The 22,318-nt window shown below is 40.4% G+C and overlaps 1 protein-coding gene across 17 annotated transcripts in view; it reads left to right on the forward strand.

The window, feature by feature from the left end:
• The window catches only part of RUFY3 (RUN and FYVE domain containing 3), an 84,148-nt gene that overhangs the window by 47,621 nt on the left and 14,209 nt on the right, over positions 1 to 22,318 (forward strand). For all 17 annotated transcript variants that reach the window (XR_004283488.1, XM_032334518.1, XM_032334523.1 and 14 more), the window contains 11 exons: positions 4,753 to 4,926; positions 5,663 to 5,780; positions 6,624 to 6,725; positions 8,241 to 8,364; positions 10,005 to 10,066; positions 11,543 to 11,608; positions 12,806 to 12,875; positions 16,874 to 16,966; positions 18,277 to 18,360; positions 20,203 to 20,370; positions 21,487 to 21,584. Coding sequence is in view for 16 of the 17 variants with exons in the window: in XM_032334518.1 (XP_032190409.1) it covers positions 4,753 to 4,926; positions 5,663 to 5,780; positions 6,624 to 6,725; positions 8,241 to 8,364; positions 10,005 to 10,066; positions 11,543 to 11,608; positions 12,806 to 12,875; positions 16,874 to 16,966; positions 18,277 to 18,360; positions 20,203 to 20,370; positions 21,487 to 21,584 (1,159 nt within the window). In the remaining variant the exon portion in view is untranslated. The remainder of the gene's footprint in view (positions 1 to 4,752; positions 4,927 to 5,662; positions 5,781 to 6,623; positions 6,726 to 8,240; positions 8,365 to 10,004; positions 10,067 to 11,542; positions 11,609 to 12,805; positions 12,876 to 16,873; positions 16,967 to 18,276; positions 18,361 to 20,202; positions 20,371 to 21,486; positions 21,585 to 22,318) is intronic.

A 22,318-nucleotide genomic window follows, 5' to 3' on the forward strand; every position in this document is an offset into this window, starting at 1 on the left:
GCATCAAAATCACATCTAGTATTTTAGCCTTAAATACATAAAACTTATATTTGAGTCCATAGAAAGGGTATAGTTGACCTAATATAAAAACATTTTAATTTTATTTGTCCTGAAATAAAATTGATCTTTGTCGAAGATGATAATGTCTATTGTGAAATTTCAGATTTTCTCTGTAAGCTGTCATGTTTTGTTCTCCAAACATCTGTGCGCCCAACTTCGGTAAATAGTAAGCACTTTGGTGTGAGGAACTAGGTCTTTCATCTCTGGAGTCCCAGCATTAAACATAGTATCTAATACCCAGTAGATGTTTACTGTTTATTGGTAAAAAAATAAATAAAAAAGAATGAATGAACAAAAGTTCAGTTTTGGACTAATAGTGTTAAATGTTAACATTGTTAAACATTTTAATTGTAGATATTTTCTCATAGAAAAATATAATGACACTGTGAAATTCATGCATTTTTAAAAATCATTTTCTGGCCTATACAATATAACAAAACTTTAAAAAGAAATGTTTTATAGACGTGCCTGGGTGGCTCAGTTGGTTAAGTGTCTGTCTATCTCGGGCTCAGGTCATGATCCCAGGGTCCTGGAATCAAGCCCTGCATCAGGCTCCCAGCTCAGTGGGGAGTCTGCTTCTTCCTCTCTTTCTCCCCTTGCTGTGTTCTGACTCTCTCATTCTCCCTCTCCCACTCTTTCAAGTAAATAAAATCTTTTTTTTTTTTTTAATTGTTTTTAGTGGCACATGGGTGGCTCAGTGGGTTAAGCCTCTGCCTTCGGCTCAGGTCATGATCTCAGGGTCCTGGGATCGAGTCCTGACATCAGGCTCTCTGCTCAGCAGGGAGCCTGCTTCCCCCTCTCTCTCTGCCTGCCTCTCTGCCTACTTGTGATCTCTGTCTGTCAAATAAATAAATGAAAATCTTTTTAAAAATTGTTCTATAGTTAAAAGTATAAAATATACAGGAAAGATTACATTGTAAGTATTCAGTACAATGAATTTTCACACACTCAGCTATTTCACATAACTAACCCCATATCAAAAACCAGAACTTTACCTGCCCCTCAGAATTCCTTCCATGCTCTAATTGTGTCACTGAAACCCTTTTTGACAGCATTTATTCATTCTGCAAAATCAGAATGTGATTGTGATTTAAGATAAGTAACAAACCAATTGTATAGAGTATTTTTTATTCCAATGACAGGTTAGTGATTTAGTGATCATTACTACTAGCCAACATTACAAAATGTAAAAAATAATATAAAGTACTATTTTCAGTAATTTGCTTTAGTACTAAATAGAAAAGCAATTAAAGCAATTATTAAATTTTAATTTTTTATTATTAAAAAGTGTTATATTTTTATTATAAAAATTATTAAAAATTAATTTAGTACTAAACAGAAAAGCAATTAAAGCAATTAAAATTATTTGTAATGCCCATACTCTCATATACTATTCAACACAAAAATTATGATAATAAGCATCAAGTAATAATCATTTTTAAAAAGATTTTGCATTATATAATTAATAATGAGCAGTTAATTCTTTTGAGCTATTTTGCCTAACTTTCAATTTTTTTTTTTATTTTTTTTTTTTATTTTTTTTTTTTTAAAGATTTTATTTATTTATTTGACAGAGAGAAATTACAAGTACACTGAGAGGCAGGCAGAGAGAGAGAGAGAGAGAAGGAAGCAGGCTCCCTGCTGAGCAGAGAGCCCGATGCGGGACTCGATCCCAGGACCCTGAGATCATGACCTGAGCCGAAGGCAGCGGCTTAACCCACTGAGCCACCCAGGCGCCCCCTAACTTTCAAATTTTTGTTTGACCTTCTTTTATTTGTTTAGAGCAGTAGTTCTTCATGGGGAAGAAGCCTGATTTTGTCCCCCAGGAACAGGCATTTGGTATCTGGAGACATTTTTTGGTTGTCGTAACTGGAGAGGGCTACTGACACCTCATGGGTAAAGGCTTGGCTGCTGCTGAACTTAATTCCCAGAACAGCCCCCCACCAAAAAAAGAATTATCTGGCCCAAAATGTCAGTAGTACTGAGCTTGAAAGCAGTATTTTCTAAAGAATAAGTGGGTTGTGTTTGATGTAGATGAGTTCAAACAGGCTATAGCGCCACACTAGTAATGTACAGGCTATTAGGACTTCAGTTTCCCTAGGCATTAGCTCATCTTTCTCCATAGCTTATTCACCAGACCCCAAACTGATGTTTTGAACATTCTGCTAATGATTCTAAGAAGAATGAGATGAGGCAATGTTTCTAGAAGTATAAATCTATCATCACTTCTGGCAAAAGTCTCACATCCAACTCTCTGATGACATTTCCTTGTCATCTGTTGGGAGGCAGTAGAGAATCTAGTTGCTCTCCGCAAACATTCATGCACACTCACACACCTCTGTGCCATTCCTTCCATCCAGTGATTATGGGAGGTTGGAAACACCAGAGTGCAGGGTGCCCAAGTGTCTCAGTCCATTAAGGGTCCTGCTCTTGATTTCTACTCTGGCCATGATCTCTCAGGGTCATGAGATCGAGCCCTGCCTGGAGTTGTGCCCTCAGTGCAGAGTCTTGCTTAAGATTCTCTCTCTCCCTCTGCCCCTTCCCCTGCTTGCTTGCAATTTCTCTCTCTTTACAGTAAGTATGTCTTAGAAACACTGGAGTGCACAGAAATGCCAGTAACAAAGTTGAAAATTAGTATCTGATAAAGCTGTATTTTAGGGGGTTAGATTATTGTGTATTTTAGTGTCACCTTGTAAATTTGTTCTGGTCTTGACAAGTTGACCTGCCCCGAGCGAAGAGTCACATTTGAGGCACAGCCTTAAAACATTTGTTGTGCAAGAAAGAATCAATGATAACATATGCCACTTCTGACTTCTTAATGAAGTGTTTCTCTGAAAATATCTCAGAGAACACAACAAACCAAGTTTATATAGTTGGGATTATAAATCTGCAAGTCCATAAACTTAATGAAAAGTAGCTTAGAATTTGGCATTTGATTCTGCTTATTCAACTTGAAAGCAGATACAATTGAAAACTTTTCATGAAGAAAATTAGGAACAAGTTGAATGAAATAATCTGTTTTATGTTGTAGCTTTTTTGTGTTACGGGTACATGGATTTTATTACTATTTTTTGTCAAGTGGCAAAATAGTTCATGGATGTCTGGGCCTTTTCTAGTTTTTAAAAACATGATACATTTGACCTTTGAGAGGATCCATTAGCTTTCGTGTCAGATCTAGATCCAAATTCTGCCATTTATGAACTGTTTGGCCTTCAATCTGTTAAAAGTGTGGTCCTGCTTTACCTCTCTAAAAGAAGGGACGATATTTAATGATGAAGTCACAAGAATTAAGTAAGGTAGTCCTGTAAAAGAATGGCCAGCAGAGAGAAGGATAAATAACCTTTGGAGTCACTGGTTCATTTGTGAGTAGATTCTAATGGCCTCTGTCGGAGGCAGAGAGCCCTGGTTTAGACTCTGGCTTTGTTGTCTCTTAGCGGCTGGGCTCAAGGCTTAGCTTTACACTCTTAAGCTACGAGTGTAAGTTGGCACTCTCGGTCACTGTCTCACGGCCCGGTGTAAGGAGGGATTGAAATCCTAACTGCCGGGAGCAACCCACGGTACCCGGCACAGAGTAGGCACCAGCAAGTGGGAGTCGTGAGTGCCTGGATTGTTCTGAGTTCTGTCGGATAAAATGTGGTGCTTAGTCCCTTTCCTCAAGTAGCTTATCACACTGTATGCCGAGTCTCTAAACTGGGGGAGCTAATACTGTTAGTTTATTTAGTAATGCTTAGTTTAAATAATAATGTAATTAGCATAAGTAATAATACTAATAATGTATATAGTGTATTTGGAACAAAGTTTAAGACTTTTTTTTTCCTACTTTGGCTGTAATTTTTAGAGCGCTTGACAGACTGTGGAGAAAGGGGGCAGGGCCAGGGTGGCATCATGGAGACCGGCGGAAAGGCTGTGCAGTCGTGGCTGTGATGGGCACCCGAGTTAGGGTAATGGCAGGGCTAGTGGTGAGAGTATTAAGACTGTGCTGAAGACCTGAAATGGATAAAATAAGTAATTTCACTGTTGCATCCAGAATATTCCTAAGGGAGGGGCGCCTGGGTAACTCAGTTTGTTAAGCATCCACCTTCGGCTCAGGTCATGATCCCAGGTTCTGGGATCAAGCCCCGCCTCGGGCTCCCTGCTCAGTGGGGAGCCTGCTTCCTCCTCTCTCTCTGCCCCTGCTTGTGTTCCCCCCTCTCTCTGTCTCTTTCTCTGTCAAATGAATAAATAAATATTTTTTAAAAAGAAAGATTCCTGAGGGAAACTGGCATCTTTCTTTTTTTTTTTCTTTTCAAGATTTTATTTATTTATTTGACAGACAGAGATCACAAGTAGGCAGAGAGGCAGGCAGAGAGAGAGAAGGGGGAGGCAGGCTCCCCACTAGGCAGAGAGCCTGATACAGGGCTCGATCCCAGGACCCTGGGACCATGACCTGAGCCGAAGTCAGAGGCTTTAACCCACTGAGCCACCCAGGTGCCCCAAGGCATCTTTCTTTTTAACAGCAAGTAAAACTTGGCAGAGAATATAAACCGAACAGTACAGTTCAGTGCCACTGTCTTCATTCTCAGTAAGATACCAACAGCCCTACCGAGCTTTGCTCTTGTACCTTCGATGCTCATGTCAACACAGTGACATGCTGAATTTTTAAATGTGCTGTTTCCGGTAACCATGGTCCATTCTCTCTCTCTTTGGCTGTAGATCCTAATTATCTCATGGCTAACGAACGCATGAACCTGATGAACATGGCCAAGCTGAGTATCAAGGGCTTGATTGAATCCGCTCTGAACCTGGGGAGGACTCTGGACTCCGACTACGCTCCCCTCCAGCAGTTCTTCGTGGTGATGGAGCACTGCCTGAAACACGGCCTGAAGGGTAGGCCATGGCCCCAGGTTGCAGATGTGCGCACAGCTGTATTCAGGCAGCACATCCCGAAGAAGAAAAGCGGTCTTTATGGAGCCCAAGAATAAGAGGCTTGAATTAGTAATACTAACCTACTGGAATGCCGCCTGTACGGGCACAGGGATGTGGTTGAATTAAAGAGCACACAGGGCTTACGAAACACTGATCTCTAAATTCTAGAGCTGGAACAGACATTACTAGTCCAGTACGGCCCTTCTGTTTGACAGGTGGAAAGAGGCCTAGAATGAGCACTAACTTGCCCAAGGTCACACAGTGGACTCCTGCTTTTGCGCGCTTCCACTTAACCATAAGGTTTGAGGACAGGACCTGGTCTTGTTCTCCGTGCTCCTTCCCTAGTACCTAACAGCCTGTTTCTGGATTATGTATTCTTTCCCATTGGACTGTTTTCCTCACTAATAGCATGCAGCTTTAAGTACTATAAAATGTTTTATTACATCGGGCTAGTTATAAGTTCTTCCTGAAAGAGAAAAGGCTGAGTCTTGGGAAGTGGGAGGTTTTTAATTGTCACAAAACGCTACCTGTTCTGAAAGCATGAATAGTTTTAGAACTGTCTAATAATCTAGGACTAGTTCCCTGAGAAAAAGGATTGAACGGATGAGAAAGAAGTGTGTGTACGTGTTTGTGTATTGAAAGCATGTTTATGTTGCAAAGAATATTAAAATACTTCTTTTTTTTTTAATCACCTTAGCTAAGAAAACCTTTCTTGGACAAAATAAATCCTTCTGGGGGCCTCTAGAATTGGTAGAAAAGCTTGTTCCAGAAGCTGCAGAGATAACAGCAAGTGTTAAAGATCTTCCAGGACTTAAGTAAGTTTAAGGTTGAATTCTGTTGGGAAAACATTCTTATTAACTATCTCCTTGAAGACTAAAGATAATGATGACCATAATAATTTATTTCATAACAATCCAAAAAGAAAACTCTGTGCGTCAGAACTGTTGTGAGAGAACTACTCATATCGAATACGAAGAGAAGTGTACCTGTGAGGGATAATTATTATTAATTTTAAAGAGCTTGTGTATTCATGTTAAAAGACCTAACGTTTTCTCATCCTCTTAAAGCACTTGTGGGAATCAGTTTGAATCTCAAGAAATGAGATCTAAGGAGGGAGCATGCTAAACATGATTAAGAAAAAGAATGTTTGAGAGCCAAGATTAAAACAGTTGTGAAGTGGACCTTAGCTACAGACACTGGGAACCTGCCCCAGAACTTGAAAAAGAGTAGTAACCATCGTACTAAGTTAGGCTGGTTTAACTTTAATTAGATAGCGGCCTACGTGGACTGTGTCCGCATTACTAGTATGTGGGTACTTAACGTGATCCACACTAAGTCTCTGAGGAGTTACGATTGCTAACGTGATGGAACGTTTTCACTTGGGCCTCCCAGAGGATCTGTCTTCAGATCGTAGTCTCATTCAGTAACTAATTCTTCACCAGAGCACTTGTTCCAAACACACCCCCAGACCCACGAGCCCCTCCATTGCACCATTCACTCCACGCAGAATTCCTCACGTAGAGATGAGGTGGAGGAAGTCGTAGGGAGCACCTCAGTGTGCATGTTCTACTGAGGACTGTGAGCCAGAGGACGGGAATCTCCCCCACCGTGGCCCCAGCTCTGCTACTTTGAGTTGTTCGGTTCCTGTGTTTCTCTAGGACACCGGTAGGCAGAGGAAGAGCCTGGCTTCGCTTGGCATTAATGCAGAAGAAACTCTCAGAATATATGAAAGCTCTGATCAATAAGAAGGAACTTCTCAGGTATGAACATCTTGTTAAACTTTGTTCTTTTCTTGCCGGGTTCTATATCGTATGAGGTCGAATCATAGAAATTTGCCATTTTCACAGATCAAAAACAGTTGATATCGTGGCAGTTTCATGTAGCTCGACTAATACCTTCTCCCACACCTCACACACACACACTCTTGAACAGACACTTATTTGGTACATATGTTCAGTCTGTCACTGTGGCACATATACAGGGCAGTCCAAAATGTGATAACCCCCCCAAAAACAAGAAAGGCTTTTGACATCTTGGCATGTGCCCAGGCTCAGTAAGCCAGGGAAGCAGACATGTAACATGAAATTTAGAAAGAGCATACACAAAAAAATTTCCAGATGGATTATAGATATAAACAGGAAAGGGAAAGCAGTAAAACTTTTAGAAGAAAATACAAGGTAGACACCATTTTCTTAAATAAGACATAAAAAGCTCTACTCTTAAAGGAAAAAAATTGATACATTGGTCTGCATTAAAATGAAGAACTTCATTTATCAAAAGACACAAGGTTAAAAGGCAACCCGCAGAGTGAAAGGAGCTATTTGTAATATATATCTTCAACAAATGATGCACATTCAGGGTATGCGAAGAACTCCTTCAATCCAGTAAGAAAAAGAGAGCCAAGTAAATGTTAAAATGAGTGAAGGGTTTGAATAAGCATTTCACAAGACAAAATCAAAATGGCTAGTAAACAGAAAAAAGGGGGGAAGGGGTCGTGGCTGCCTCAGTCAGTGGAACATGCGACGCTTGATCTCGCCGTCCTGAGTTCAGTCCCACATTGGGTATAGAGCTTACTTTATAAATACGTATAGGGGTGCATGGGTGGCTCAGTCGGTTAAGTTGCCTGACGGTTTCGGCTGAGGTCATGATCTCAGCGTTGTGGGATGGAGCCCTGCCTCAGCCTCCACGCGCAGCAGAGTCTGCTTGAGGATTTCTCTCCCCCTTCCTCTGCCCCTCTCCCCACTCATGAGTGCACGTTCTCTTTCTCTCTCCCTCTCAAATAATCTTAAAATATATATATGTACATGTACATAAATACATATGCATATATATATAAAGATACGTAAGTTCACAAGCTATCATGTAAATGCAAATTAGAATAACAGTGTGGTCACACTACACCTCCGCTTATAAATAAACCAGATCTCTGAGGCAAATTTTGAAAAACCAATTTTTTAAAGATGCTTCAAGATTGAAAAATTGTCCCTTGCATCTCAAATGCAAATAAATATAAGGGAAAAGCATAAACAGTCACTTCAATGAAAGTATCATTCTCCTCACTTTTCTTTCAGGGACTAATATCTAGAGTCTACTCATGCACGTATTGTCTAAAATAAACTATCCAAGCCATCTGTTTGGGGTTTTTTTTTTAAGTTTTTCGCTATTATTTTGGTACCCGTATTCAACCATGAGGCCGGCATTTTCTGCTCGTCTCAAGATTACATCATTGGATTCTTGAGGTTTTATTATTGGTGTCGTGTGGATTTCACTCGCAGTGAGTTCTACGAAGCCAACGCCCTCATGATGGAAGAAGAAGGAGCCATAATTGCCGGCCTCTTGGTGGGTCTGAACGTCATCGATGCCAATTTCTGCATGAAAGGGGAAGACTTGGACTCTCAGGTATGCGAAAGAGGCCCGGTCACCAAGCGCGTCTCTGAGCTCTGCTATCTCAGAATTCGGGTGCATCGGATCATACCAACCAAATTAAGGGAAATTCTGTGAGTCATAAATCGGATTTTCGCATTTTTGATGTGAATATAAGCAACTTACTTTTCCTTCTAACTTGACTCATTTATGTATTATGAGTGTTTTTCACATTCTTGTCTGGATTGTAATCCGTGCCTAAAATATTTTATACAGATTGGGGCTCCCAGGTGGCTCTGTCATTAAGCGACGCCCTTCGGCCCAGGTCACGATCGCAGGGTCCTGGGATCGAGCACCGCATCAGGCTCCCTGCTCAGTGGGGAGCCTGCTTCTCCCTCTCTCTCTGCCCCTGCTGTGTTCCCTCTCTCGCTGTCTCTCTCTCTCTGTCAAATAAATAATTAAAATATTTTAAAATAATAAAGTAAAATATTTCATACAGACTAAAATGCACACAGAGAGACACAGGCTAAAATACATACACAGGTGTGGCAGTTACTAATACAGACTAAAACTAAACTGTTTAGGTTCGGATTCTGCTGCTATATTTTTTAGCTGAATAAATTTTGTAGTTAGTTTCTTGATGCATCACGCTTCTTAGCTGTAATACAGGGAGAAAAAAGAATATCTGTATCTATTTCATAGGGTTATTGTGAGGAATGAAAGAATTATTACATGTGATGCACCTGGTACAGAGCCTGGCACATATGAATTGCTCAATAAATAAAGCTATCACTTTCACTATGACTCTTTCTCACCCCTTCACTTTCACTATGACTCTTTCTCACCCCTTCTCTGAAATACTACAGCAAATTTCTGTTACTTTATACTCTGAGAAAATAGAAGAGGAAGTAGGATATTTTGACCTCAATTTTAAAAGAGAAATAAGCTGAATGATAGCAGTCCTGAAAAATTTAGACATATTGCATCAATGTAAGTTTGGAAGAATAAATACCAAAATGTTATAGTGGTCCTCTCGGGGTGGTTGGAACTATGGGTATTTTATATTACTTCCTTTTACTTACCTGCATTTTCTGAAACTTCTTTAAGGAAATAGGCATTCTGTTTGTAATTAGAATTTTTAAAACGTTGTTCCTAAAAGTGAATAGGGATTCAGTAGCAGAATACTTGAGAGAAACCAAAGAGAAAGAAACTTTAAGCCTTAAATTTATAGTAAGCTTTCTGTTGACTTTCTTAGAGCCTTGTGTTGACTTGCACGCTTGCACGATCTGGTCTTCTGGTCCTGTTGCCTTAATCTCGATTCTTTACTTACTTTCATCTGTTCTCAACTTCTTGATATAATAAAAGTAAAACATTTTCCATCCAAAAAAAATTTTTTTAAATTCATTTAATTCATGACAGAGAGGCAGAGGGAGAAGCCGTCTCCCCCACGGAGCAGGGAGCCTGATGTGGGACTCGATCCCAGGACCCTGGGATCATGACCCGAGCCGAAGGCAGATGCTTAATGGACTGGGCCACCCAGGCACCCCATTTTCATCAAAAATTTCAAATAATGGCCATGACTTTATTGCTGTTTTGAATGCCCAGGAAGAGATATTGTATTATGCCTTTAAAAAAGTATCTAATTTTATATTAAATTTTGAAAATTCTCTCTGTAGGTTGGAGTTATAGATTTTTCAATGTATCTCAAGGATGGGAACAGCAGTAAAGGTAGTGAAGGGTACGTACAGAGACAACGGAGTTCCTTTTTTCTTTAATGTTCTTTGATAGCCTTTAAAGTTTACCACAATGGTGCTTTAACAGATTTGCTGAAAGAATTTCTGATGATATAGTTTTCATAGTCTTGTCAAAAAGAGCTGACTCTTGTGCCCGCTAAACCCTAAGAGAGGTTTTAGTGAAGTGATTTTCCTACTGTGTGGTTCAGGGGTTAATAAAATAAAGGGGTTTATAAAGGAATTCAGTGTTCCATCTCTTGAAGTAGTATTTGAAAACATGGTCTTCTTGATCAGGAGGATTGCCCTCTCGGTTTTGTTAAAACATGAAATATGAAACATGTATTATGGACTTATATGAAACATTGACATTCGGGGTAGCAGAGTGAGGAGTATTTGGGGACCTGCACTACTGTTTCAACTCTTGTAAATCTAAAATTATTTCAAAAAAGTTTTTGAAAGATCCATATGGTCCCTAGAAATTAGACATCAGATGCATACTGCCTAATACTCTTGATAAATTTAGCAGTTGAAAGCACCATTAATCTGACATTCTTAATTTTGGACATTGAGCCAAGACTACATAATTTATTCTTTTAGTACACAGAGGTATGTGGCCTTGATTTGACTTTAATTGAAAAGTCTGGCTTTCTAACTTGACTGTTACAAATTAGTTGGTTCCAGAAGTGAACTTCCTGTTTCCACTCTTTATTTTCTCATGTAACATTAAACACTTGATCTTTGTGAAAGCCTTTTATACCATTCACTTTGAAATGAAATCAACATTGAAAGGCAAAGATATGGCCTTTGGGAATCACAATTATTATGCCAAAATCAGCTTAATTTAATTCCTATGACAAATGGAAAATTGTTAAAAGGAGTACTGGCAGAACTTTAGCTAAATCCCAGCCAGCAGGGAGCCACGACAAGGCCTCCAGCATCACGGACAAGCAGCACCAGGAGGCCCACAAGAGACCCCTGGTAGCCCAGCGGGCAGCTTCCGTGAGGCAGAACTCAGCCAGGGAGAAGGCGGACAGTATTGAGGTTTATGTCCCTGAGTCTCAAACCTGACTCTGAGACCAGGAAGCAGAAAGCAAATAATTTTAAATTATTTAAAAACTATATACAACTACACACAAACTAAAAAAAAGAGAGAGAGAGAGACAGACAGAAAGAAAAAAAGCTATCAATTATGAGAAGAAAATTTTTATTTTTAAAATGCCTCTGATAGAATGTATAGAATGTAATGTTATACCTATAACCGAAGTTATTAAGGTATGTAAGCTGCAATAAAGGCCTTTTAATGTAGAGAATTTTTTGTTTCATTTTTAAGTATCTGAGTCTTTTTGGAAGCGTTATACATCAGGTCTGTCTTTTGGTTCAGTGTGTCTGTACTATGGTTTTCTTTCTGTGTTCTATGAAACACAGACTGGGGGAGGGGTTCTTGGTACTTCTAATGTTATTTATTTTATTTCTACACCCAGAGATGGCCAGATTACTGCAATTCTGGATCAGAAGAACTATGTAGAAGAACTCAACAGACACCTAAAGTAAAGAATGAGTTAATACTTCTACTTCCCTGGGGATTCTGTTGTGAAGGAAAGGAGAAGTAAACAGAAAACTGATGAACCATGAGGATCAGTTCAGGCAATACTCAACAAAAATACAGACTTCCTGCTTGCCGGGCACTAAGCTAGGCACTAAATTAAATGTCGTTTAACCATTTTGGTGACCTCTAGTGAAAGGCAGTATAAGATTAGTATGTAATTATGACTCTAGTGATTAAATAAGTATGTTCAGTTAAGAATTCTTAAACATGTGACAGACATCCTTAGTTCAGTAGATCCAACCAGATATTTCAAGATTGAGCTTGAGCAAACCACTTAGGACCTTTAGATTAGTTGTATCATGTTGGTCCTTGCATTTTTCATTTATACATTGAATTGATGGTATTAACTTACCCTCCCTTTACTATCACTAGCATTAATTTACCAAATACTATTTTTCAGAACTGTCCAGAACATGAAACAGTCTGTTGATATTTTCAAGTATATTGGTGTTCTTGCTCTGCTAAAGACTGTCAAATAATTCAGAAAAATTAATATACCCATTAACTATTTTTTAATAATTCTCTTACAAAGATAATTTAAGTAAAACCTATAGCATGATTATACCAGTATCAGTATAAATATTGAGTAGTCTTGATTTCAGCTAGAAGATTCAAAAACAATTTAAGTATATTTTCTCTGGGGACCAAGAACTAATAATGACTACAGTGAATTACGGAGAGGTTAGTCAAGCAAAAACACACATTTGATAGTGAAATAAAAATGTGAGTTACTCTTTTCATGCCTCAGTTTCTTTATCTATATTTAGGGATATCTGGTGCATAGGGTTGTTGAAAGGAGTAAATGAAATAAGGCAAATAAAAACATTTAGGAAAGTGCTTGGTACATGGCAAGCCCTTGATTCAGGTAGCTTGTCCTTATATGTACGTAAACTTTAAAGCTGAGAGTGCCCTGGATCAGCTCTGTTGTTTCATCCAGCAAGTGCTTTAGTGCAGAGCTCAGTGCCAAGGGTACAGCAGGTACGATCCACAGCCCCTTGGGACTGTCTTAGAGCCTGCAAGTCCACCGTGAGTTGTGGACATTAGGCGATGGGGTGATACCTGTGATGCATGTGTACACGGTTAGGGCAGGATGTTCTGTTTTTCAGGAGAAATGTTTATGTTTTTCTCCTCTTTACAGTGCTACGGTAAACAATCTTCAGGCAAAAGTGGATGCGTTAGAAAAATCCAACACTAAACTGACAGAGGAGGTGAGTGTTTTGGAAATTCTTTGACCGACATACAGTTTACTAATGTGTAGTAGTGGAAGCTTGTAGCTTGATACTCATCCTTTGCTCACTGAGCAGACATTTGGGTACTGCTTCTTTTTTTTTTTTTTTTAAATTTCTTTTCAGCATAACAGTATTCATTGTTTTTGCACCACACCCAGTGCTCCATGCAATCCATGCCCTCTATAATACCCACCACCTGGTTCCCCCAACCTCCCACCCCCCGCCCCTTCAAAACCCTCAGATTGTTTTTCAGAGTCCATAATCTCTCATGGTTCACCTCCCCTTCCAATTTACCCCAACTCCCTTCTCCTCTCTAACTCCCCATGTCCTCCATGCTATTTGTTATGCTCCACAAATAAGTGAAACCATATGATAATTGACTCTCTCTGCTTGACTTATTTCACGCAGCGTAATCTCTTCCAGTCCCGTCCATGTTGCTACAAAAGTTGGGTATTCATCCTTTCTGATGGAGGCATAATACTCCATAGTGTATGTGGACCACATCTTCCTTATCCATTTTTCCGTTAAAGGGCATCTTGGTTCTTTCCACGGTTTGGCGATTGTGGCCATTGCTGCTATAAACATTGGGGTACAGATGGCTCTTCTTTTCACTACATCTGTATCTTTGGGGTAAATACCCAGGAGTGCAATTGCAGGGTTATAGGGAAGCTTTATTTTTAATTTCTTGAGGAATCTCCACACTGTTCTCCAAAGTGGCTGCACCAACTTCCATTCCCACCAACAGTGGAAGAGGGTTCCCCTTTCTCCCCATCCCCTCCAACACATGTTGTTTCCTGTCTTGCTAATTTTGGCCATTCTAACTGGTACTGCTTCTGTGCAAGAGCTAGACAACGATTTCTTGGTGCACTGATTGGCGTGTGCCCGACTGGCAAGCTCCCACCCTCCTGGGCCTTATTTTCTCCTTGCGGGGGGAGGGTCAACAACCTAAAGAGCGCTGGTCGGAAGCCAGCAATCCCTGCTTGCGTGTCATGCTGCTTACGAGTCACGTACGAGAGTCAGTCACTTGACCTCCAAGAGGCCCAGTTGCCTGCCCAGCAGATGAGAAGTTTACACTTCTCCTTTCAGCCTCATAGTTACTCTGAAGATCACAGAATATATACGGGAAAATCCTTAGAAAAGTCCCCAAATAAAGAATAAAAATTAACCTTGTGCTTTGATTCTGATTAGTAAAGACATTTTTAACTTGTTAGTGTCTAAACTACATTTTTTCCTTTTATAGCATTAGATGTTTCTATGAAAAATCTTTTTTTTTTTTAATTTATTTACTTGACAGAGATCACAAGTAGACAGAGAGGCAGGCAGAGAGAGGAAGGAAAGCAGGCTCCCCGCTGAGCAGAGAGCCCGATGCGGGGCTCGATCCCAGGACCCCAAGACCACAACCCGAACCAAAGGCAGAGGCCCAACCCAACTGAGATAAGACTTTATCTTATCTATATCTTAATCTATTTCTTATTATAACTATCCTCTTACATACTGTGGCATACATTTGGTTTAAATAGAACCAAGTTCAGGCAGCAGTCAGGAAGATTGCTGTTTTTGTTTTTGTTTTGTTTTTTTTAAGATTTTTTATTTATTTATCAGAGAGAGAGAGCGCGCCAGCGAGCACAGGCAGACAGAATGGCAGGCAGAGGCAGAGGGAGAAGCAGGCTCCCTGCCGAGCAAGGAGCCCGATGTGAGACTCGATCCCAGGACGCTGGGATCACGACCTGAGCCGAAGGCAGCTGCTTAACCAACTGAGCCACCCAGGCGTCCCAGAAAGGTGCTGTTTAAACAGCTTTCTTCAGAACATTTTCATTGTCGTAACTTTAAAACACCTTCCCTTTGACTCAGCTCTGTGGGCTTCACTTTTGGATGTAGATTCTTAAATTATGTTAAAACTTCATGGAAGGACCCCTGGGTAGCTCAGTCGGTTAAACGTCTGCCTTTGGCTCGGGTCATGATCCCAGCCCACTGGCTTCGTCCTGTATCTGGCTCCCTGCTCAGCGGGAGGCCTGCTTTTCCCTCTGCCTCTGCAGCTCACCCTGCTTGTACTCTCTCGCTCTCTCGCTCTGTCAAATAAATAAATAAAATCTTTAAATTAAAAAAAAAAAAGTAATGGAAACGATCCTTAGAATTTTACTCTACAAAGCTTTGGAAATACTCTGATTAGAAATGTTGTCCTGTGGGCCACTTGCTCCTCTGTTGGGGCAATAGGGCACCGCAGCGAACCATGGTCTCTAGAGCCGGTGGGCGACCTGCGTTCATGCCCCGGCTCTGGCACTTGCTAGCTTTCTAATCCTGGCCAGTAACTTCAGCCTCTGTTTCTTGGACATCTTCTCTGTAAAATGGGAATGATAAAATAATAGTCAAGTTTTTGTGGGAATTAAATGGTGATACATAAGGACCCAGGCCAGTGCCTGATATTACCATAAGCGGCCAGTAAACGTGGTCATTAATTTTATTCCCTCAGTCACAAGACTTCTCCTTCTGACCTAGATTTATTTTATTATTACCAATGTTAATTAATTCATTTATGTACTTATTTTGCCAGTAACATTTAATTTCTTGAAACTTAGAATTTTTAGAGACAGGTAAGCCCTTGTGTGTAGGCTTTATAAAGAAGCGATAAGACAAATTAGATCTGCCTTTTCCCATTTCCATCTATTTTGGATTTAAGGGGGCCAGTAAAAAACCAAAACCAAAACCCCTTTTTTCCTCTCCTGAATTCTGAACCGGTATGATGAAATGAGAAGAAGTAAGCAGGTAAAGATATGTAAATACACACTTCATTCCTGGTAAAGCTGAATTAGAAGCCCCACTTGGATATAGAGCCATAGTTTCCTGATACTTTCTCTGATGTTAAGGTCTTGGGAGAACCTGTTTGAGGATGTCTCTGGATCTAGAAAGCAGGCACCCTTGTCCAAAGTTAACTTTTTTATGCACTGTTAGGCCCGTGGAGCAGAGAGGGCTTTATGGGCTTCCAGACTTCCTCTGGAGAGCATGCCTGAGCCCTGGCTCCTCTGTACTTAGGCACTAGAACGGGAACCAAGCAGAGCCTGTGCTTCCTGCTCGTGAGATCATGTAAGGGCGACTAGCCCGGCGGAGAGGAGCTGCTGAGTGTTCTTCCTCCTCTCATCCAGGCTCCTCCGTGTTCTCTGGGGGGAATCCAGGTTAGCAGGTGCGGAAGTGGACAAAGCGTTGGCACTTTTCCTTTCCCCGTCTGTAGAGTACAGATATAAACGTCTCCCTGAGCACATACCGCTAGTAGTGTCACCTTCCCTGTTCAGGCACTGAAATGACAGATCTCTTCGATACTTAATGGCATCTTTTAGTGAGAACTTTGAAGTTCCATTTCTTTACTCTTAAAAATCATCTATCAAAGGTCTTCGTAGGGTTTATGAGTCCCCAAGGCATGACGTGACCTCTTCATTAAACGTTTTAGAAATAGGTATTATAGCTAAATATAAGTTACCCATGAGAACACCTTTGAGATAATCTTAAGTTAACATTTTGGTACTGAAAAAGAGTTTACACAAAAAGCAGCAACAGGAGATCCTTTTTTTTTTTTTTTTTTTTTTTTAAGATTTTATTTATTCATTTGACAGAGAAAGGGAGATCACAAGTAGGCAGAGAGGCAGGCAGAGACAGAGGGGGAAGCAGGCTCCCCTCCAAGCAGAAAGTCCAACGCGGGGCTCGATCCCAGGACCCTGAGACCATGACCTGAGCCAAAGGCAATGGCTTAACCCACTGAGCCGCCCAGGCTCCCCAGGAGATACTTTATTTTTATCTAACGTAGTTTAAAAATACTTTTCCTAATTTCTGATACAGTAAACATTTTTATGCGATTACAGATAACCTTCTTTCCTTCTCTAGGAATACGCAAGCCTGAAAGTTATGTCCTAGAAGATCATGGATTATTTTATCCTATTTACCCTAAAACTTACCCTAAATTTTTTTTTTTTAATTTTTTTCAACAGCTTGCAGTTGCAAACAACAGGATTATTACCTTACAAGAAGAAATGGAACGAGTTAAAGAGGAAAGCTCCTACATATTGGAATCCAATCGGAAGGTTAACCTTACTGGATTTGTATAATATTCCTAGAGAGTGTTAATGTGGCGGGGCAGGTGAGGGGAGGGGCTCTACTCTAGAGGACTGTTTGGAAGCATCAAGCACTTGCACTGTTTTTACCGAGATTCCTTGCAGAATCGGGTAATGATGGAGCTTACGTGGGTGTGAGGTTCTTACTACAGACGCTCCCTGGCTCACCTCTGTCTCTATTGTTGACAAATTTCAAGAACCGGTCTAATTCAGTGTCTTGTTATGGACTCGTGATTTGTACTGTATTTAAGTGTTACGTTTATTATATTGAATATACCGTTGTTTTCAGGCCCTGTTACTACTTGTAAGAAGTGTTTATTTAGTACCACTGGGAGTTACCATGTAAATGAGTTTTCTAGATAACTTGATCCCTTAAGGTATCAAACTTTTTATATATGTCTACACAGATTTTTTTGCAAATCTTTTATGTACTGCACACACCTAAGCAATCCTAGGTAGAGGACATGATGTAACACAATTAGCTGCTCATGATGACTGAAAGTCCTAATTACCAACATTGGCAATTCCATGCTAAGTTATAATGATGCCACTTATGGGGCTGTTGGAATTGATTGAGCTTCTAGCCCCTGTACTTAAATGTTTCCAGATTGCTCTGGGTGCTTTTTCTCTGCTTTTATATTCTCGCGGACATCTCTCCCTTCTCACTGCTGTTGGTATTAGTGTCTCCCCACTGCCTTTTACGTGCAAGCTTCTGTTCTTCTGTGATCTAGGAATCCAGATCGCCATGGTTATTAAAATTGTTCCGCTAGAGTAAGCAGCTAGGCTCAGAGTGGGGACTAGTGTAGTTCTCTGTGAATAGTGGGTTTGACTTTAATGTGTGGGTGTTGTGAAAACAACTGTGACTCCTCACAATTTTCTGATGATCTGCTTGTTTTTAGCTATGATCTCTCTGGATGGTTGGACACTTCAAATGTGAGATCTCTGAAGAAGGAATATATTACCGTTTGAACCTTTGGCCCAATTTACATTTTACAGTGAATGCCACTTTGTATTTAGAAGCTGACTTTTAAGATTTCTTGCACTTGATATGATAACCTATCTTAGGACTTTAAACAAAATGACGAGAAAACCCAGTTCTGCTGAGAATTTTTTACTTACCAAGCTGCTTCATTTTCTTTGTTGTCTTTATTCATTATTATACCTGTTTAGTTAAATATAAAATATAATCATTTTCCCTTACTAAATAGCAGTGTCAGCTAACTCTATATAGATTTTTTTTAATCCTTAAATATATGTACTATTTTGTTTATCTTTTCAAGGGTCCTAAGCAGGACAGAACTGCAGAAGGACAAGCACTGAGTGAAGCCAGAAAGCATTTAAAGGAGGAGACACAATTGCGACTGGTAAACTTAACTTGTGTTCTAGTAGTTCAGTAACCCATTAAACATAAAGGCCCACTTGGATGTTTGATCGTAACAGATCAGGCTCAGGAACATTAGTAGTGGGCCAACAAATTTTTGTAGATCCTAAAAAACTGTTTCTCATTCCTTTTTATTTTTAATTTTGAGTATATTTATTATAAATATAATTAGACATGAAGGCAAATTTTCATATGGTTGCTTTTTACCTTCACTGGACATTACTTGCATAAAACACTTTTTTTTCTTTAAGTTTAATTCAATTAGCCAACATAGAGTACATCGTTAGTTTCAGATGTAGTGCTCAACACTCTTAATCAAGGATATTACCTAATTTTGTAGGAAAGGCTCGCTGCTTATTGATGAATACAGTGGATTTTGCATATAGGAAAACTGTAGAAAATTTCTAATTATCTGATTCAACTAAAATGGCATCGAGGAAGCCCTCTTAGCTAAGTCTTAGGGTGGATTTTTCCATATCGTAGCATTTGCTTAAGAGAATATTGTTCGTACAGAGAACAGTGATACTTTAGTTGCTTCGGTGACTTTTTTTTTTTTTTTTTTTTAGTATAGTTCATACAGTGTTACATTACTTTCAGGTGTATATTTCTCACTCTTTTTAGGTGTATATTTCTCACTCTTTTTCTACCTCAGTCCTCGTCCTGCAAAGATTCTGTTGTCTCCTTGGAGGATGTGTGTGTGTATAAATGTATAATAGTGAATAATACTCCTGTAATAGATTTTAGCCGAGGATTAGTACATTGATACCTCCCTGGTATTGGTAAATGAACTCCTCCTGCAGTAGTGATGGTGCAACAGGCTCTCCCCCCAGCAACAGTGTCTCTCTCCGAAAGTAGGAAGAAGCTCAAAACAAAGGTGATTCGGTTTCTAAAAATTATGACCACGTAACAGTGTATAGAATAGAATTTCAGATGTTCTGAGCAAACAGCAATATAAGTTTAACATCCTAGAATTATCACTTTCCTTCTATGTGTTTATGAATTAGATCTCAAAACACTTCCTATGAGGAAGATCCTAGAAATAACCCATGTCAGCATTTCGGAAGCAATCTGATTGAATCAAGCTAACCGAGCACAGAGGGACACCTCAGTTAAGTGGCACATGTATCTTAAAAATCTGACACAGAATTTTCCACATGCTTTTGTCACAAAAAGATAACGGTTTATTCAGAAAAGAAAGAAACCATGCAAGTTCCTACATACGCCCCAGGGAACAGAATGGTTGGAGAAGGAAATTCAGGTCTTTGTAACTTTGATCCTCCAAATCATGTTGCAGTAATAATGACTGGACCAAAAAGGGGGTTCATGTTACATGATTATAAAAACTCAAGTTACCATTTCGATCATTTTCACTTACTGAGAAGTTTACCCTCGAGACCCAGGGTATCTTTCGGGTTCCTTGGGCTCTTGATGACATCAACAACATCCAAATTGAAGAGAATTGCAAGTGCTTCATTTGGTGCTGGCTCGGATAGCACTTTATGTACATTTCTATGATAGAACATGACACCAGTTGTCTCGCTGTAATGAAGTGTCTCAAGTATGTGTGTATTTCAGACCTATTAAATAGCACTGTCTCTGGCCTACCAAGTTTTGGGGATTTGTAAATTACTGAATAAACGTTTTTCAATGATCCTAATTATTATTCCTTTGTTAGTATCTCTGCATCAAATGATAGCTTGTAGCTATTTTGCCCGAATATTCAGACCTGAGAGTGTTGGAGTTTACACCTTTTCCTGTGGAATTTCATAGTTTCTGCTTCGTTGAGGAAAGAGAAAATGAGCAGTTTATTTACCTTTGGGGGCAGGATGTGGAGAAAGAACTGGAGATGCAGATCAGCATGCGACAGGAGATGGAGCTGGCCATGAAGATGCTGGAGAAGGATGTCTGCGAGAAGCAGGACGCCCTGGTGTCTCTGCGGCAGCAGCTGGATGACCTCAGGGCTCTCAAGCATGAACTTGCCTTCAAGCTGCAGGTAGGGCCCAGAGGAGGAACACACTCACTGGCTCTCTAAACCCCTAGGGTTCCCTCAGCCCCTCTGGTCTCTGGAATCATGCTTGACGTACAAGAGGGAAGACTCACGTCGCATTTGGAGGCTGGCGGCCCGTTAAACCGCAGTAGAGATCAGACGGTGTAGGGTCCTATGCTGTTCTGGAAAGCCATAGCTCTTTTTCAGATTCTGGTGGGGAAAGTGGTCTTTTTTATCCTGTAAAATAATTTCTACACTCCAGCCTCCCCTGTCAACTGAGCTATATATTCCATTAGCTTTTTTTTTTCCCCATTCTTTTTTTTTTTTTTTTTTTTTTTTTTTTAAGATTTTTATTTTATTTATTTGTCATAGAGAGAGAAGTGAGAGCAAGCACAGGCAGACAGAGTGGAAGGCAGAGGCAGAGGGAGAAGCAGGCTCCCTGCCAAGCAAGGAGCCCGATGTGGGACTCGATCCCAGGACGCTGGGATCATGACCTGAGCCGAAGGCAGCCGCTTAACCAACTGAGCCACCCAGGCGTCCCTTTTTTCCCCATTCTTTATTTAAATTCAATTTTTAACATATGGTGTATTAGTAGTTTCGGTAGACTTTAGTGATTCGGCAGTTGCACAAAACACCTGGTGCTCGTCCCATCGAGTGGCCTCCTTAATGTCCATCACCCAGTTACCCCATCCCCCACCTCAGTTTGTTTGCTAGAGTTAAGTATCTTTATGGTCTGTCTCCCTTTCTGGTTTCGTCTTATTTTATTTTTCCTTCCCTTCCCCTATGTTCATCCTTTTATTTTTCCTTAAATTCCACATGGAAGTGAAATCATAGGTACCTGTCTTCTGATTGCCTTACTTTGCGAAGCAACACGGCGTTAGTTCTTACACTGAAATGATAAACTGATGAGCCTCGTAATGTTCATTTCTGTGACAAAGCTGCACACAGCAATACCGATTTTAAACACTGCATTTTGTTCTTTCTCCATTTGGAAATTAACTGATAGACAAATATATGAGCAATTCTGTTTAATCTCTTACCATTAGGTTCAGAAAGCCGTGTGTGATTTATTTCAGGATTTTATGTTCTGTGTATATCACTCATATTTCTTTTCCATAACAGAGTTCAGACTTAGGAGTAAAACAGAAAAGTGAACTAAACAGTCGTTTGGAAGAGAAGACTAATCAGATGGCTGCTACCATCAAACAACTCGAACAAAGGTAAAAGTGCTATTTCTTGAGTGAAACATCTTGGGCTTTCCGTGCTGGAAGGGAAGAGAATGCTATGCACTTGGCCGACAAAGTGTATGAAATTCTCCCAGCTTAACACCAGACATGCTAGTAGAAAGCCAGTTAAATTTTGTGTATCTCTAAGATGTCACTGAAAACATTTGTAAGAAACCTCAGGCTCTCCTGACTGTTTTGAACAGCAGAACAGTAATCCTCTTACATAATCCCATTTCGGTGTCATGTTGGAGGAGGGAGGCCCACAGGATGAAAGTGCTTTTTAAAAATTTTTTAAAGGTTTTATTTATTTTTGTGAGAGAGAGAGAAAGAGCGCTGTCAGACACGCACAGTTGGGGGGGGGTGCGGGGGTGAGGGAGAGGCAGGCTCCCCGCTGAGCAAGGAGCCCGATGTGCGACTCGATCCCACGACCCTGAGATCATGACTTGAGCTGAAGGCAGACTTTTAACTGACTGAGCCACCCAGGCGTCCCAAAAGCACTTTTAAATATGCTGGCAGTTTTGGTTTTATTCTGCCTCACCAAAGTCTTGGAATGCGCTGGCGCTGGTGGCGGCAGCATACCGAGGGCCCTTCTACCACTAGAACGCCTCTCTCCTTCCCGTCTCCCTTTCTCTCTCCTTTCTCCTGAGCCGTTCTGTAGTGTCCACTGCCCCCCTGCCCGCAATCTTACCTCTGTCCGTCTCCAGCTCTGTCCTCCTCTGAAAACCCAG

The sequence above is a fragment of the Mustela erminea genome, chromosome 2 (assembly GCF_009829155.1).
Source record: "Mustela erminea isolate mMusErm1 chromosome 2, mMusErm1.Pri, whole genome shotgun sequence".
Classification (NCBI taxonomy): Eukaryota; Metazoa; Chordata; class Mammalia; order Carnivora; family Mustelidae; genus Mustela; species Mustela erminea.